General features: G+C 31.4%; 1 protein-coding gene and 1 long non-coding RNA gene across 6 annotated transcripts in view; one reads left to right on the top strand and one right to left on the bottom strand.

The window, feature by feature from the left end:
• Nucleotides 1-7,581: 7,581 nt before the first annotated feature.
• The window catches only part of LOC100881689 (BTB/POZ domain-containing protein 7), a 52,330-nt gene continuing 40,144 nt past the window's right edge, over nucleotides 7,582-19,767 (bottom strand). For 4 of the 5 annotated variants that reach the window (XM_076540568.1, XM_012292772.2, XM_012292774.2 and 1 more), the window contains 2 exons: nucleotides 15,953-16,165; nucleotides 7,582-12,196 (listed from right to left, as the gene is read on the bottom strand). In XM_076540568.1, coding sequence (XP_076396683.1) covers nucleotides 11,909-12,196; nucleotides 15,953-16,165 — 501 coding nt within the window. In that variant the 3' untranslated portion in view covers nucleotides 7,582-11,908. The remainder of the gene's footprint in view (nucleotides 12,197-15,952; nucleotides 16,166-19,767) is intronic. The other variant, XR_013040705.1, reaches the window with a different exon arrangement.
• LOC143265912 (uncharacterized) lies at nucleotides 16,161-19,322 on the top strand. The gene is made up of 3 exons (XR_013040706.1): nucleotides 16,161-17,957; nucleotides 18,180-18,442; nucleotides 18,588-19,322. It is a non-coding gene; the product is annotated as an uncharacterized LOC143265912 (long non-coding RNA).

Genomic DNA, 19,767 nt, shown 5'->3' with positions numbered 1-19,767 from the left:
AAAATGTGAAGTATTTGGAAGTTTAAGACTTTGAAAATTTGGAAAATTTGCAGATTTAAGAATTTGGAAGTTTGAGAATTTGGACATTTAAGATTTTGAAAACTTGGGAATTTGGGAATTTGAGAATTTGGCAATTAGAGAATTTGAAAGTATGGAAAATTTGGAAATTTGAGAATTTGAAAATGTGAAGTATTTGGAAGTTTAAGACTTTGAAAATTTGGAAAATTTGCAGATTTAAGAATTTGGAAGTTTGAGAATTTGGACATTTAAGATTTTGAAAACTTGGGAATTTGGGAATTTGAGAATTTGGCAATTAGAGAATTTGAAAGTATGGAAAATTTGGAAATTTGAGAATTTGAAAATGTGAAGTATTTGGAAGTTTAAGACTTTGAAAATTTGGAAAATTTGCAGATTTAAGAATTTGGAAGTTTGAGAATTTGGACATTTAAGATTTTGAAAACTTGGGAATTTGGGAATTTGAGAATTTGGCAATTAGAGAATTTGAAAGTATGGAAAATTTGGAAATTTGAGAATTTGAAAATGTGAAGTATTTGGAAGTTTAAGACTTTGAAAATTTGGAAAATTTGCAGATTTAAGAATTTGGAAGTTTGAGAATTTGGACATTTAAGATTTTGAAAACTTGGGAATTTGGGAATTTGAGAATTTGGCAATTAGAGAATTTGAAAGTATGGAAAATTTGGAAATTTGAGAATTTGAAAATGTGAAGTATTTGGAAGTTTAAGACTTTGAAAATTTGGAAAATTTGCAGATTTAAGAATTTGGAAGTTTGAGAATTTGGACATTTAAGATTTTGAAAACTTGGGAATTGGGAAATTTGAGAATTTGGCAATTAGAGAATTTGAAAGTATGGAAAATTTGGAAATTTGAGAATTTGAAAATGTGGAGTATTTGGAAGTTTAAGATGAAAATTTGGAAAATTTGCAAATTTAGGAATTTGGAAGTTTGAGAATTTGGACATTTAAAATTTGGAAAATTTGGGAATTTGGACATTTAAAAATTTGTGAATTTGGGATTTTGAGAATTTGAGAATTTGAGAATTTGAAAATGTGGAAAATTGGGAAAATTTGCAAATTTAAGAATTTGGAAATTTGAGAATTTGGACATTTGGAATTATGATAATTTGTGATTTTAGAAATTTTAGAATTTTTGAATTTGAAAATATGGGAATTTGGAAATTTGAGAATTTGTGAATTTGGGATTTTGAGAATGTGGGAATTTGGAAATTTTAGAATTTGTGAATTTGGGATTTTGAGAATGTGGGAATTCGAGAATTTGGGATTTTGAGAATTTGGGAATTCGAGAATTTGGGATTTTGAGAATTTGAGAACATCATAATTGGACAATTTTGAATTTTTGAAATTTGAATATTAAAGAATTCAGAAATGTAAAAACTCTGAAATTTGAAAATTCAGAAAATCAATTTTGAGTAACCAATGTGATACCAATTTTCAATCACTAATTATTTACTCACTACACAATTAAACAGACCTATTATTTAATTATCTTCTGCAATAAAGGTATAAAATTGCTTATTAAATCATTTATATTTTATTATACTAAAATTTTTTTGTAGACCATCGTAAATTTTTAAATAAATTGTACTTTTTATACGAATGCATATTTCTAAATAAATTATACACTGCGGTGCATAACTATAGCACCATCTACTTTTTTAATTGTTCTGTAATTCAGAATTAAAATGCAAAAAATCAATTACAGGAGATGAAATGGTATGGGTCGCAATAAATTTTATATTAAGTCTCATTGCAGATGTTCTTCTATTAGAAACGATATAATCGAAAATGCGATTTTGGCTTGTTGCGTAACTATAGCACCAATATTATTAAATTAACTTCTCTCCATCCAGTTCAACTACAAACTCACTGAAGCTAAATAATTACATTCTTTATTAAAATACAAATTAAAATTTGACAATACTCTTTATTGAACAATACCACGTGGTAGATATTTGACCGAAGAGGAGAAGGGTAAAATTTTGACGTTTAAGGACGATAAAATTAGTATACGGGAAATTGCCCATAGGCTAGGGCGCTTATCATTTTGATTTTTTTAAATAATTCCGTTAATTATGGCAATAATAAAAAGGATGGCTCAAAGAAAAAATTGAGTCCCCGTACCGAACGAGCAATTGTAAAAGCAGCCAGTAACAGCCAAAACAGCTGTAACCAAATTAAGAAGGAACTCAACTTAAATATTTCACGGTGGACAGTACGTCGAGTTTTGAAAAGTAATCCTAACATGGTGAGGCAGAAATTAAAATCTGCACCAAAACTTCTACCACGGCATAATGTTGCGACGCTTGAATACGCTCGAGCGAACATGCATCGCAACTGGAAAAGCGTAAGTTAACCTTAGATGTCAAAATCTTTTTATACCAATTTACTTAAACTTCTATCATTGATAATAAGGTTATATTTTCGGATGAAAAAAAGTTTAATCTTGATGGTCTGGATGGCTATAATTCATATTGGCGAGATCTCCGAAAAGAACCACAATACTTTTCAAAGAGAAATTTTGGCGGACGAAGTGTTATGGTTTGCGGTGCCTTTTGCATTGATGGCATGTTGTAATTGGCTTTTCCATCGAAAAAGAGAGATAGTGATGAGTACACCACAATTTTATCGGACAATTTGTTACCTTTTATAAGACTTTTATAGGACAACGCTGTTGTACATACCAGTCGGAAAACAGCATCATGGTTGAAAAGAAACAAAATTAATGTTATTAAATGGCCACCATGTTCACCAGACCAGAACCCGATGGAAAATATTTGAGCCATTATTGTCCGAAAAGTTTATGTCGAAAATCGACAGTATGAAAATATTTTAGAACCAAAAAACGCAATACTAAAAGCATGTAATGAAATTAGCCAACGAATTTTTCAGAAACACATCGAGAGTATACCAGATAGAATTTTCCAACTTAGAACAAAACAAGGAGGCCCTACAAGATATTAAAATCATATTTATGTGTATATATTTGACATTTATTCACACGGTGCTATAGTTATGCAACGATGAAAAATCAATTTTCATGTTATATTTTCTTATATAGTAAAATAATATCAAGAAATTTTTACTGAAGTTCATCGTTCACTATACCCTTCAATTTCATATGGATGATTTTTATGTATTGTTATTCCAAAGTCAGAATCTACTAAAAATGTAAGTGGTGCTATAGTTCTGCACCGCACTGTATATTATATATCAACATATATTTCTAAATGCTGAATTTTTATATAAATGAAAATGGCAAAAATAAATGCAGAGAGAAGTCGGTATGTTCTAAAAAGTCGATAATTAAGTATGTTCATTTATCGATTATTTACATGATACCGCTCGTTTTTAATTAGATCCTCACATGTTAATAAAATAATATCCATATACTTCTTCTTTATTGTTTCTCTGCAATTACGATATTTCTCACGCGCATAAAAGATCTTGTGTTATTTAACAGGTCCTTCTTAGTTATTTTTCCTTACATAATAAATTCATTTAGTGTTTAAAAGTCATTGTGTTTATTGTGTTGTCTTAAATTTAATAATCTCCAATAATTCGTCATTAAACCATACCGTATTTCCATCACGAAATAAATGATATACACAAATATATACATTTATAAACAATTAAATGAACGAATCTTTCTACAAACAAAATTAGTCGAAAAAATATTCCTACAAATAAATTCTCGTGGCCACTAAAATTCGATACTACTTCGTAAAGGTTAATAACAAAAGAAGCCAATTATAAGATTAACAGAAGTTCTACATTGTTAAACGACTGAAGGAAGATAGTCTGATGCGATAAGACTTATCAATGAATTACAAATCGAGAATTGGAGCGTAACTTCAACTGTACAATTCAATTCGTGAAACCTTACGTACGGTCTACGGTAAATTAAATTATTTGCAAATCTTTATTGCATTTTCCTTCCTGTACATTTGCCTTTTATATGGAGAAGCCTACAATAGTGAGTCACTCTACTGAATTGTTATTAACTTCATGCTAATCTATGGACTGAGTTCTTTACTTCGAGAAGTTGGCAAGTGCACTTTTTTACATTGCGAGGTATGTAAGGTTTCGTGTTTCAATAAATTTAAAGATATTAGTAAGAATTAGTAAATCAATTTTTTTTATTATGGGATGTTAAATGAAGTTTATTAGAAAACAGTGTTCAAGGTGCTGACTAAGAATGTTAGGGTTTTATTAAATATGAGAATTTGCAAAACTGACAATAGTGAAATTTGAGAATCTGCAAAACTGACAATAGTGAAATTTGAGAATTTGCAGAACTGACAATAGTGAAATTTGAGTAGTTGCAAATTTGAGAATTTGCAGAACTGACAATAGTGAAATTTGAGTATTTGCAAATTTGAGAATTTGCAGAACCGACAAAAGCGAAATTTGAGTATTTGGAAATTTGAAAATTTGGAAACTTGAGTATTTTGAAATTTGAGAATTTGGAAGTTTAAGAATTTGAAAATGTGGAAAATTTGGAAATTTGGAAATTTGAGAATTTGGAAATTTGAGAATTTGGAAATTTGAGAATCTGGAAATTTGAGAATTTGAAAATTTGAGAATTTGAGAATTTGAGAATTTGAAAATTTGGAAATTTGAGTAGTTGGAAATTTGAGAATTTGGAAATTTGAGAATTTGAAAATTTGAGAATTTGGAAATTTGGAAATTTGAGTAGTTGGAAATTTGAGAATTTGGAAATTTGAGAATTTGAAAATTTGAGAATTTGGAAATTTGAGAATTTGGAATTTTGAGAATTTGGAATTTTCAGAATTTGGAAATTTGAGAATTTGGAAATTTGAGTATTTGGAAATGTGAGAATTTGAAAATATGGAAAATTTAAAAATTTGAGAATTTAGAAGTTTGAGAATTTTGTGAATTTTGAAATTTGAAAATTTTTTAATTTGGAAGTTTGAGAATATGGTAATTCAGAATGTTCAGAAATATAAGAATTTACACGTCTAAAATTTAAAAATCTACCAACTTAATTCAAACTTAAATTTGAAGACGCAGCATATTGCCGCGCCTATGACGTATCAACCTATATCTACTTCGTTTTATAATACACAGTTACAATAACATGAAGAACAGTATTTTACATCAAAATAATTAATACATTGATGACAATGTATACATAGTAATTGATTCCTTACTATCGTGTTGATAATCAAATTGTGTGTGTGATGAGCGATTAAGGGTCGTATGAGCGTTTACGTTAAGCTCGAGCATCGATAGCGCGTCAGGTGAAATTTGGTAAATACCATAGAAAATGTCTGGAGCCTAAAAGACTAGTTTATAACTCTCCAACCACAGTATCCGAGTTGAAAAGAATTACAGATATTTGGGAAAATAATGAAGATATAAAGCATATGATCAATGTATGCAGAGCATGTCCGATACAAGCTGTTACCAAAGCAAAGGGTGGAAATACAAGATATTAACATGTGTTAATAATGTTATGTACAGTAGCAGTATCATGTTAGTAGCTAATAAATTATATCATTACAATTCGAACAGACTTTTTAATTTTACACAAAACGTGAAAAATGCTGAAAATTTAGAGTGGTCCTAATTCGATGACCAGGGATTGTATACAATATCAAAGCTTTTTGATCAAACCATAGCATAGAATTGAAACAAATAAGGATTTATGAAATGTCCTCTACTTCTTCGTTTAGCAGTGGTCCAAAATTTTTCAACCCACAGCGTGCCATCCCTTAACATTTAAGGCTTAAATGTTCATTTTCCCCAGAAACCTTTAGTCCTGTATTTAACAGTCCTTTTAGTCCTGTGTTTCCTGTGTATGTTTTGTGAGTATCATAGAAAGTCCCTTGCTAATCATTATCAGTGAACACAGTTATTTGTTAAAATCAAATAGATACCCCAAGAAAATGACTGAAAAAAGTACGAAGAGTAAGATCAAACAACAACAAATACCAATAAGTCAAGATGTTAAGTAGTTAAAGAAGTCAGTATAAATTTTAAAAACTTTTAAGAAGGATAAATAAAAGATTAAAAATAAAACCATTTTATATCCGTTGTATTAAATAAATTATAATCGCGCGATTAATTCTTCCGTCTCGTTTCTGGTTTACTACAATAAACTGCAGCAGACATATCTACTTCAGTGACCTACTTGGCTGATGGTAGACTACTTAACCCTTTGACGACCGGCTCTGTATAAAAACACTCGTTCCACAAGTGTCGTCGACATCATGGAGCTATACAACTATTTCTGTGTCAATTTTCATTTCATAAGACCGTTGGCAACGCGATCGATTCTGACATATATAATACTCTGATCGTTTAGATTAAATATTCGAGATCATTCTTCGGTTTGCTGAGACATTGGCGGTCAACGTGTATTAGCAATATTTCAAGTTTTACTGACAATAGATGTGGTTTGATATATTGGTGCATAGATTTTGGAGTAAAAATTTAGGGAGATTTAAGATTTTGTGAATTTGGAAATTTGGGATTTGAGAAATTGGAAATTTGGGAGTGCAGGAATTCGGAATTTGTAAATATGTATGTTTGTACATTTTTAGATTAATGAATATGGAGTTTGCAAATTTGTAAACTTGGGAATTTGAATTTCTAATATTGGAATGTGTAAATTTGTAAATTTGGGAATTTGGAATTTGCAAGCTTGTAAATTAAAAAATTTGTGAGTATGGAGTGTGCAAATTTGTAAATTTGGGAATTTGAATTTCTAATATTGCAAATTTGGGAATGTGAAATTTTCAAGCTTGTAAATTTAAAAATTTGCAAACATGGAATTGGTAAATTTTTAAATATGTAAATTTGTGTATTTATGAGTATGAAGTTTGCAAATTTGTAAATTTGGGAATTTGAATTTCTAATATTGCAAATTTGAGAAATTGACATTTGCAAGCTTGTAAATTTAAAAACGTGCAAACATGGAATTGGTAAATATTTAAATATATAAATTTGTAAATTTGAGAATATGGAATTTCTAAATTTTTAAATTTAGGAATTTGAATTTCTAAAACTGGGAATTTGTATTTGGAAATTTGGAAATTTGGGGATTTAACAAATTTACATTTGCAAATTTAAGAACTTAGAAATTTAGAAATTTGAAAATTTAAGAATTTAGAGACTTAGAAATCTGCAAATTAAGGGTTTGGTAATATAAAAATTGGAAAATTTAAGAGTTTAAGAATTAAAACAATTTGAGAATTGAAAAATCGGGGAATTTGTAAATTTGCAAATTTATAAAATTGCCGCCATAAAAGTTCGGGACTTTAATAATTAAAAAGCGTAAAAATCTGCAAACTTGAAAACTTAGAGATTCAAAACCACAGAATTCAAGTTTAGAGTCCGAAAAATTCATAATCATTAGAAAAAAAGCAAGATATGATATTTATACAGCATAGTACCTTCTTTCCTCCTCCGCCATTTTGAAATCGCTCCTCTCACAAAATGAAAACAGGAAAAACTGGACAGAACTCCTTCCATAAATCTGCAAGTAATTGATAAATAATTACAGAGATACTCGTGAAGATATTTTTCCTTACTGAACGTTGTTTTTATTTCACGGGTGTTTGTGACAAAAAACTATGAATATCTCGTTGTACGAAAGCAACAAACGATTTTTGTTCGCCGCGGAATCGGCAACGTCTGACCACTACACCTGAACACGATATTTATTCATCCAAATAAAAAAAAACACAATTTGTACAACAGGGAATAATATAAACACGTAATATTACAAGTTCCTGGCTTTTTGTTCTTTGCTATATAGTGGACTACCATACAAGGCAATGGATACAAAAATATAAATATGGATTACATATTAAATTGGAAAAATGTTTCATTGTTCTTAAATAGGAGAACAAATTACTATTAAACTTGTAAAGAATATTTGAATGTTAACAAATATCCTAATTTTGAAATTTAGAAATGTGAAGATTTAAGAGTTTAGAGACGTGCAAATTTGAGTATTTGGAAGATTGAAAATTAAAAATCTTGATTTGGTCATAGGCAATTTTTGAGATTTTGAAAATTTGGGAATTATATTTGGTGATTTGGAAATTTGAGATTTGGGAATTTGCGAATTTAGAAGGTTGAAAATTTAGGGATTTAAGACTTTAGAAATTTAAAAATTGGGAAAAGGAAGTTGGACATTTGACAATTTAGGAATTTAGAAACTTGGGAATTTAGAAATTTCAAGATACGAGAATTTGAGAATTCCAGAATTCAAGAATTCAAGATCTGAAGAATTCAAGAACACAAGAACTCAAGAATTGAAGAATTGAAGAATTGAAAAATTCAAGAATTTAGGAATATAAGAATTGAAACATTCAGGAACACAAGAACTCAAGAACTCAAGAACTGAAAAATTCAAAAATTCAAGAATTTAGGAATATAAGAATTGAAGAATTGAAAAATTCAAGAATTTAAGCATTGAAGAATTCGAGAATTCAAGAATTCAAGAATTTAAGAATTTAAGAATTTAAGAATTTAAGAATTTAAGAATTTAAGAATTTAAGAATTTAAGAATTTAAGAATTTAAGAATTTAAGAATTTAAGAATTTAAGAATTTAAGAATTTAAGAATTCAAGAATTTAAGAATTAAGAAGTCTACAAGTTTCTGGAATTTGTAAACTTGGGAATTTAGGAGTTTGGTGCTTTGAGAATTAAAGAATTTGGAGATTTATTAATTTGGGAATATAGGAATTTGAAGAATAGGAAATTTAGGAATTAACAAATTTTGAAATTTGGGAGTTTAAAAGTTGGAAAGTATAACAGTTTGAAAATTTGATTATTGAAAGATTTATAACTTTATAAATTTGAAATTTGTTGTGTGGTTATTGAATAATATAGAAATTTATGTTTACTAGGTATGGATTTGAAAAATGTATAGACTTAATTTCAAAATACACAAATCAGAAATTTATTTGATATCTACATATTTGGAAATTCGACCTTCAGAATTTAGAAATTTGCAAATTTGAAGGTTTGAGAATTTAAGAATTTAAAATCTTCAGATTTGCAAACTTAGATTTTATAAATTTTAAAACTGAGCAACGTCCTAAAACCAAATTAAATATAAATAACTTCCTCGCATTATATGACAGTCCACTATATTTAATACACCTCTAAGTGGACCGAAAAAAAAATATCGTGGACGTAGAAACGAATAATTTAACAGTACGCTACTCGAAGACAAAGGTGCGTCTACTAATAATATTTAAATAATTATTTATTGAATATCATAGGTAATATGAATTAGCAAAGATCATACCCACAGCGGTGTTTCGTTTAAATAAAGAACAATAACTGTTCGTAAACACTGATCATATATACCTGCACATATTCTGTGTGTTTGTATATCTTTTCTTCTCATAAGCTTCACACATTCTCTCTCTCTTACGTCTCTCGTTTCTGTTCCTGTTTAATTTTCTTCAACGAATTCATTCTCTCTCAATCGTTCTGTCGTTTACATTCTCTCTGACTCACTCTTAACATCGGCTTAATTAATTGTCTTAATTAACACTTTATACGGTATTTAGAGAGCTCGCGCATTCGTGTACGTACACTCACACGCACTTTGTATCACGCATATACATTATGTGCTACAAGATGTTGCAAAGTTAACATCATGAAAATTTCATCGTTCTACGGGCAGAGATAAGATGTTACATAAACGTAGCTCTGGGAATCGTTGATTAATAATATTACAGCAAAACCGTGTGAAAATATTGTGTCAGTCTGTACGATTTAGAGAACTATTTTAGATAAATTGAGTCACTAATTTAAACTAGAGTAAATTATATTATTTGGTAACTGAATATTGTCATTTAATTGAATTAAGATTTATTTTCAAAATAATTATATCCTGATTCAATTAAAAACTATATCTTTCAGTAGTAATTCATAATTTAATCTTTCAACTTTAGATTTCATCTTTCAAATTAAATTTCTCAAAAAGTTTAAAATTTATTGTTATATAAAATGAAATAGCTTTAATCTACTTTGTGCATAAATGCTTTATATGCTGTTACATAACCTCTTTTTATTTTTACTCATAGTATATATTCAGAAATGTTAATCATTTAACTTTGAAACATCCTGTATATACAGGATCTGTCAAAAATCATGATACAAAGAAAGATTTCTCGTGCAAAAGTGGATGAAGAGTATAGATTGTTCACAGAAAGGTTCGTTTTAGAGAAAACTGATTTTCAAATTTTTTGAAGCTTTAAAGGCTTTTAGACCCAACTATGTAATATTACACGTCTTAAATCACTTTGGGATATATATATAAAAGAACATGAACCAGAAACCCTAAGGGCAGTAAAAACAGATGTGTAACAATACACAGTTGGGTCTAAACGCGTTATTTTTTCTTTGAAATTGATATCAAATCATTCTGTGTTTTTTATATAAAATACAATTATAAATTGAAAGATTAATTTATAATTTAATTTACAATTAGCAAAGTTTTGAAGAGGATTTAGTTTTCTCAAAAAACGAATGTTCGCAAAGAAATATTTCATTGTTCATCGTCGATTTATTTCTGCACAAAGAGTCTTCTCTACGTTTGCATCACGATTCTCGGATAAATCCTGCACAATTCAATATGAACCACAGCTGCAGCTGCGTCTCACGCCCGTCTGCACCTAGAAATTACCATATTTATAATTACGTGATTGTATCTAACAAGCAATGAACTTTCCACGATTACCACGAGCCGTTGTCTCGGGGCTTTCACTTACGATTAGGAAGTATCCTGAAACCAAAGGGTCCTCTACGCGGTTCGTTAAGCTGCTTATTAAATTAAAACGTGCGTACAAATCGTGTCGGTGACATTTGTACCCTCTAGAATTCAAGTTTCATCGACGACGTTACACGTGGTCTAACGATTGAACCACCGACAGTGCACGTCTTCGCATATCGTTTAAAATTACAAATTCAACCCTTAACTACTCTTCATAAGATACTCCTCGAGTACTTTATACAATCAAATACCGCATATTCTAGGTAAAAAATTAAATATTGCATATCTTGCCAAATAACGAATATTCACAAAAACGATCAAACATTTGCCCTAAATTCATCGCAAAAAATTGTATCAAAATCGATAATCTAATCGTGACATCTCCTCGTAAGTTTCTCTCAAAATTAGCTAATTACAATAAAGAAATGGGGGTTTCTGGCAGTTATCATTTGCACAATATGTTTTTCGGTGTTCTTTTACAGACACGTACTGTAAGAACTATTTGACATCTGAAGCTTCTTCAAAGACAGAGCACTCGAAGAGGACTCGTCGATTCATTATTCTGCAATGTACAATGTATCACGTATAAAATGAATAATTTAAACTAGCATGCATACGAATATCATCAATAATTACAACAGTGAGTGACAATAATCAACCAAAAGGAAAAATGAGTTTCCCTGTTTTCTAAATTGTTTCATTTAATTCTGCTAAAGTACAAAATTTCTTTCTCCTCGTATTTAATTATTATCACTCGTCAATATAATTACCGATAACATTGATAGGCCCCATGAAAATATATAAAAAGAAACATTCATCACCCTAACGTACACTCCGTGTCAGTTGGCAACTGAAAGCAACTCACATCTTGTCCGTCTGCCAACTTAAGACACAATATGATAATACACTGTATATCTCAAAATAAATAACGTATCTAATTTCTAAATCTTGTAATATATTATTTTAAAAAACCCATCTTGAGATAATAAATATTAAGGATATACGAAGACTGCACCCGGGTGGTTCTCCTTTAATTCATAAAATAAACAAAAAAACCACCCTTTCAGGGTTTTAATAGTTGCCATACAGTCCTTATTTCATAGAAATCTTAAATAAATCTCGGTAAGGCAGTGCCAGCTCGGTGGTACATGTACGGTGGAGGAGGCGGACCAGAATAGTGCCTCTGATGTGGATGAGGAAGCGATGACCTATGGGAACCCATGGTCCCGCTTGATGGTGAAACGTGCTGTAGAAGATGAGATGTTCCATCACCCAGATCTAGCTCTAACTCTTGTTCCTCTATCAGCTGAAGAGCTCCGAAAGAGGCTGTCGCCATAGCCACGTCTGGCATCACACCTGACAGTTGTCCATCGCTACAGGAGTTGTTCTCTTGTTGCTGAAACAAAGAAAATCATTTGGATATTGTAAGATATGCAGTGTTACTGATTTTTATGAACTGATATAACGCCAGGGAAGTGGGAGGACTCAGGATTATTAAGTTTTGGGACTTTAGTAAATTTGGAATTTTAGAACTTAAGAGGTTTGAAACATTCGAAGATTGAGACATTAATTGTGTTCAAATTTTGATAGCTTGTTTGGACATCAAATTTTGATGTAGAGTTTGGGCTTGCGAGATTATGAGAGATTAGGACTTTAGGGGATTTGGATCTTGGAAGATTGGGAATTTGCAAGGTTGGAAATTCGGGCGTTTGGGACTTTAGGAGTTGGGACTTTCCGATATTGGGACTTTGAGAGATTGGGAACTGGAAAGATTGGGACTTTGAGAGATTGGGAACTGGATAGATTGGGACTTTGAGAGATTGGAAACTTGAAAGATTGGGACTTTGAGAGATTGAGAACTTGAAAGATTGGGACTTTGAGAGATTGGGAACTGGAAAGATTGGGACTTTGAGAGATTGGGAACTGGATAGATTGGGACTTTGAGAGATTGGGAACTTGAAAGATTGGGACTTTGAGAGGTTGGGTCTTTGAAAAGTTACAAATTTGAGAGATTAGGACCTTGAAAGTATTGGAACTTGAAAGATTAACACCTAGGAAGTGTTGGACCTAAGAAAATTGGTACTTCGGTATCTTCCGTCTTTTGGAGAATGTAGCCATAACATTTTGAAACATCGATTTCTTTGAACTTTGACATTGTAAGACACTGAGAGATTGGACTTCTGAGAACTTAGGATTTGATATGCTAAATTTTGGAACATTGGAACATTGCAAGATTCAAACCTTGTAAGGGTAGGATTTTAAGAGCTTAGAACTTTAGAAGTTTGGGTGAAACCTCGAAGATGTGAGACCTTGAAAGGACCTTCATATTTTGCTGCTTCGGTAACGTGAGACTTTTAGAATTTGTGACTTCAATACTTTGAATCTTTGGGTTCTTTGAACTCAGCCGTTCTGAGACTTTAGTGGATTAGAACCTAGCGAGGTTGAAACCTTGAGGATTTGGTAGATTTGTACCATGATATCTTAAGATGTTCGTAACCTGCAATTTTAAAACTGTGCATTGTTGGTAACTTGAAGTCTTAAAACCTTGCAATATTAACTTGCAGCCTGTGAACCTTGCAATGTTGGTAACTTCAGACCTTCAAACCTTGCCATATAACTGCCACTTTGGGAGTGGAAGGACTTAGGATTATTAAGTTTTGGAACTTTTATAAATTTGGAATTTTAGAACTTAAAAGCTTCGAGACATTGGAAGATTGAGTCATTTGAAGATGTTACAAGATAGAAATTTCTGCAGATTGAAAAGTTTGATATCTTAAGAATTTTAAAATGTTAAAAGTTGCAGACTTTGGGAGTCTACCTTGAGATCTTAGGACTCTAGGACCTTGTTCAGTCAGTATACCTTGAAACCCTAAGATCTTAACATACTTACATCTTGCAATCTTCGAAGTTACAGACCTTGAAAAATTGGGAGTTTGATATTTTAGAAATTTCGAAATTCTAAAATTGCCTTTCAAAATGTGAAATTATTGTATTTAATATCTCTGAAACTTATTCAAATTTTGACACTGTTAAACCTTGAAATCTTAAGACTCTGAAACTTCAAGAAATTATCTTGCGACTTCGAAATGTTGTGAACTTGAGACCCCAAGATTTAAGTTAAGATCTGGAAATCTAGGGATCTCAATAATTGTGAAACAGGAATTTTAAAACTTCAACACCTCAAGGTATAAAACAATGGATTCAAAGAATACTTGAAAGAATATTAGGGGAGGAATTTCTATTTAACTTTCATATTTGTACTTACTCTAAATATACGATATGCTGATACAATAATTTGCATCAAATCGTCGATCAATTTTATCTGATTACAAAGTGGGTCAATAGGATTGAAGCTGATTGACTGGAGGGTGAATCAAGAGTTCTCCACGCTCTTGTTTAGGACATCATTCACATGAATATGTGCTATGAATATGTCGAACAATCAATATGTATTTTCGATATTATAAAATTCATAACGATCATATTATATATTACCAACATTTCCGTATTATCACATTTAATGTGAAGTAAATATTGATCATAAACATTCAAATTTTCACGAAATTGATATAAATATACTGGATGTCCCATTTGAGTTGACATTATAAAAAATCTCGAAGACATGAGATTTAAGAAAAGCAAACTGACACGTGTCTTTTAATATTTCGAGTAGGGAGTCAGATGGCATTGTATGGGTTCCAGGTTATTTCAAGGTCATCTTGTCTTTTTTTATCGTAAACCCATATGTTTTTATTCCGAAATCATATTCTATGTGAATAAATGCATGACTTTTGTTTCATACATTTTGTTTTAAGTTCAATGTTACATGTGGTAGGCTTACATATTCAAGTATCAGTACCTTAATTTATTGATGGCACGTTAGATGGAAACAAGTATCAAGATTTCTTGAATCGCGAATTACTTGTATTACTTGAAGATCTAAACCTAAACAGGCAAACATGTGGTTTCAACGAGATGGTTGCCCAGCTCATTCACGTATCGCAAATAATTTTACTGATCGTTGGATAGGTCGAAGTGGTTCAGCTTTCTGACTAGCTAGTTTCCGCTTTCCTGAGATCACCTGATCTAACATCACCCGATTACTTCTTATGGGGTTATCTTAAGGGAAAGGTATACTTCGATCCACCTACTACACCAGAAAACATGACAGAGCGAATTATAACTTCGTGTTGTATCAAGAAGAACTTTATTAAATGAATTAATAAGTGTCTAGAGGGTAACAATTTCGAGCAATGTTCTTAAATGAAATAAAAAGCTTTACAGAATAAAGTAACGTTACTTTAATAGAAAAAATATTTTTGACATAAACATGGAAAACTAGATAGTTTAAGAAACTTCAAGTTTCTTAAGGTAAGTTCAATATCGAACGTCTTTACACCTAATAGTACAAGAACTACTTTCGTCTAGGGTACTACCATTTATCGCAGTCAGAATTTTCTTCGAATAAAACATACTGCATTAAAATGTTATAGAATATCTTTAAAGAAATGCAGTATAAAGACACAAATGAGATAATAAAGCAAACTCTTTGAATTGTTCGTTTCAAATCGATTTCAAGCGATTAAGGTGAAGTGGGGTAAGTGCAGACTGGTTTTTGTAAAGTTGGTATTTAAACGTAAGTATTTTCAGTCTACTATGTAAATATTTAACGCTGTCGATATCGAACGCTTTGCGCAATTACCACTATTTAATTAATATTAACTAGGATCTTAATTTTCCTTGTACATTTTGATTTTGATAGGAAATTGTTTAAAATGTTAACTACTCTGCACTTTCCCCGAAAATGGGGTAAGAGCGTAACTTGAAGTTAAATACATTGAAACTTTATTTCATGTGCAATGGGGCAAGAGCAGAATTATTAACAAATCTGCTATAAAATGCTTTTTACTGCATTATGCAAGTACTCTATACTGCAAGCAAGTACTCTTAGCTGAAATATAAAAGGGGATATAGTGAAACAAAACAAGGAAACAAACATACTAAATGGAGAAATTTCGCTCGTATTGTAATAAAAATAGCCCGTTTACGCACTTGCCCCGTTTACGAACTTACCCCACTTCACTTTACTAATAGGGTTCAGAATTTCAAATCTATTAGGAGTGATCAATTACTAAGAGGGTTATTCCCTTACCTCCGCAAGAAGCCTACAGCTTTCACCCTCGGTGACTATGGCCGGAAGCTCGTGTCTGTGGGCGCAAGACGAGGCTGGCCGCGGGAATGTCATGTTTCTTCCGTAACACAATGGAGGAACTGTTCTTGTGGTGATCCCGATTCCTGGTGAATCCATGTCTTCGATATCGGTCAACCTCTCGTTCTGTTCCTTTATGGTGTACGCGGCCGTGTTCTGAAGAAATACACGGAAAATCTTGTGATGCATAAATCAATACAGGATATGTTACACGTGTCTGATAATATTTTATGACAGGAAAGTATCACATAATGTCGTTTATGATACATCAATTTAAAGCTTATAGTCTGATGAAAATAATTGAAGCTTCTATTAATTACTCTAGAGCAAAATGGCTGACTATTGTTTACAACGCAGAACTCACAGTAAAATTTATATTGTCCAAATGTATAGTATTGGTAGATATAGATTCTAAGACGATTTCATGACGTAAAAGCATCACGAAATGTCGCTTATGACTGCATAAAGGCTTTACCAATTACTTTAATACAAAATGGCTGACTCTTGTCTAAAACAAGATCCATGCCACAGTGAAATTGCTGCATTATGAAAATGAGTCTAGATTCAGATTCTCACATCATTTCATGACATAAAAGCATCACAAAATATCACTTGTGTTCCATCAATTTATAGTTTAAAGTCTCACGAAAATAACTGTATAACGCGATCATTAATTATTTTAATATCATATGTCAAATCCTGGCTGATAGTAAACAAAACAGAGTAAAATCATGTGTTGTTTCAATACACAACTTCGACATGTTGCAATCCGACCCAATTTCGTGACATAAAAGTATCACAAAATATCACTTATGTTACATCAATTTAAAGCTTCACGTCTGACAAATATGACCCTGTAAAGACTTCACTAATTATTTCATTTCGAAATGGGTAATCGTTAATTGAAACAAACAAAATTCATGTATTGCTCATATAAGCAAGTTCGCCACATATTAATTCGGAGTCAATTTCATAACATAATGGTACAAGAAATTGTCACTTGTACCACGTCAATTTGTTCGACGAAAATAACAACATTAAGAAGTATGCAACAGACAGAGCGATTAATAATAGCGTTTCCATACAGTGATCTCTCCTCAAACTCCCATTCAACTGTTCTAATACTAGAAGTTACCAAACACTTGCACAATACCAAGACGTCCCGAAATACTCATCCCTCTCCCAGAATGGAACACTATTGTGTAACAAGCCTCCCGTTGCTTCTAAATCGACTAACTTTTCTTGCAACTATTTCGCACTCGCTTTCTATCTTGTTTGAATATGCAACTTTATCGAGGTAATCGAAATAACCTAGTGCAATAACTGCATAGATAAAATCGTTCAACTTTCACAAATGGCACGTATCGATTATTGCACTCATAAATCATTTAACCGTCAGAAATGTTCGCGGCTGACTAAACAAAAACCGTACAAAAATATTTTAAAAGAAACTTCTACTGAAAACAAAGTGTATAAACGATTTATATCGCGTTAATTCAGTTTCTCATCACTCTCACGTTATGAAACATCGGTAATTAGATGCAATTACCTGAACCGTGGTATCTGACGATCTTAAATGAAATGCAAGATACACGAGCATTAGACCCCAGAAATCTGTTGAATCAACTTTCAATTGTAACCAGAATCTATCGCATAATTGAAACCCGACTTTCACGTCTGTTACTCGAATACCTAACCGCATGATTGCAGCTAAATCGACGGAACTGAGACAACAGTGGTGAATTAAAGCATGAACTTCGATAGAAAGGAAGCTTAACAAAGTTCGCGAGCGAAAGCTTCGAAGACCTGTCGGGATTTACCCAGGAGATATTAACGCTTCAACACCTGAATATTTTAAGGAATCAATGGCTTCTATTATAATTGGTAATTTCGCAACTGTAACAACTTTCGAATATGATACTTCATGAATAATATTATTTCAGATGAGGTAAGTACTTCGTGGTGGTAATGTTAAGAGTGTTTTATGTAATTTTTAATGAGGGATAATATCTTGATGATACACCGATAATATATGAATAATATACAGGGTGGCTCACCACATTTTGCCATCTATATTTGCGTCATTATTATTACACATAGCAAACAATGTTTTAGATGAAGTTGAATGGTTTTGAGAGGGGCATATGCTGATGGTATATTTTTTTTGTAGGTGGACGTGTAAAGGACATATGAAGGTCATTAATGTTTTTTTAAATGGAATCATATATTTTTTATTGCATCAGCTGATACTCCTTCATATTTTTTGCAAAAAAGTATTGATCTATTTATGTGAAAAAATCATTAGTTTAGGAGATAGTTTAATTCTAACTTGTTAAGAAATCGTGACTTTCTGGTCAATATTATGAATTGCCCTAACTGAACAGCAAATGTTTTTCTACATGCTTTGAGAGGTCACGTGACACCAATTGAATTGTGAGTTTCTGTTATTTCTTTGTTACGCAGTAAATATACTACCTAACGAGTAAATAGGTTTCATTCATATCTGTTACGCAATTGTATGATTGAATGAAATAGAAATTACTTCATTAGGAAATAGAAATAATTTTATACTTTTTAGTGCATTTGGAAGTCGGTGTATTTTTTTTCTTAAAATTATTTTATGCTGCGCACGCGTCTCCATTGAAGTACATGGGAAAAAGATGGTCACACGTAAGGTACCTTTTCTGGAGAACCAGAGCACCTACATGTACGCCCCAGTTACCAAATTAAAGCTAAGGAGATGGCCGACAATCTGAGTGAAGTGGATTTTTTTTGTAAACACTTCAAACCTGACAACTTACTTCAACGGCCACACTTATGACCAGTTTTAAACAAATTGAAGAAAAAATGAGAATGTCGCTCCCCTTAAACAACCACAGCTATTGTACTTTCAAAAACAAAGTAGCGAACAAAAGTCGGTAACAAAGTACCCATTCAAATGACTAATTCCACGCCAAGTTTAAAATCAAAAAAACACAAAAACTGAAGTTCATTCTGAAACAAATTTATGAGAATTTTATAACATTACACGCATATTACAAATTCAACATGTTATCATATAAAAGACAATATCCACACTCACTTCTTTTCCTTGATATTAATAACTTTGCAACAAGATATCGATATTTTTAGTTCACAGCTGTTACATATTACACTTTGCAACTGTTTATCAAGAATCACGGATATCAGGAATGTATAGGATGATGAAATACTTTGCTTCACAAGGTAGCAAATGAAAAAACTTAAGGCTACGTTTAAGGATATCCGGTGTACATTTTTAGATAAAAAATAAAAGATAATTTTTTAAATAAAAAATGAGAGATGAAACATAAATTAATTTGTACAATTATTCTTCGTCTCGGCAAAAGTTCACATTCCGACAAAGTCCTTTTACTTTGTATAATTTGAAATAAGGAAAGCGGTACATCAATATCGTCAATATAATAAATATTGAAAAAGTGGGACTCGGCCCAATGACTTTGACGTCGACATTGTTTTTTCGTTGTCCTGAGTAACTTTTCCTTATTTTAGAGTTATGTTGATTTAAAACATCCTAACACAATCTAACATGCTTTATAATTCATGGTATTCACTTTCTGACATTCATTTTTAATTATATTATAAAACCTGTTAAATTGGATCAGATTGTAGTACTCTTCAGGTCACACGACCTGAAATTCAAAATGGTTGAAATCTGTTCAACTTGATTGATAAATTCATGCGTTGAATAGCCGATGATAGGCGCGTTCCCAAATACT

The sequence above is a fragment of the Megachile rotundata genome, chromosome 15, assembly GCF_050947335.1.
Source record: "Megachile rotundata isolate GNS110a chromosome 15, iyMegRotu1, whole genome shotgun sequence".
Classification (NCBI taxonomy): domain Eukaryota; kingdom Metazoa; phylum Arthropoda; class Insecta; order Hymenoptera; family Megachilidae; genus Megachile; species Megachile rotundata.
This window is presented reverse-complemented; position numbering and strand designations above follow the sequence as displayed.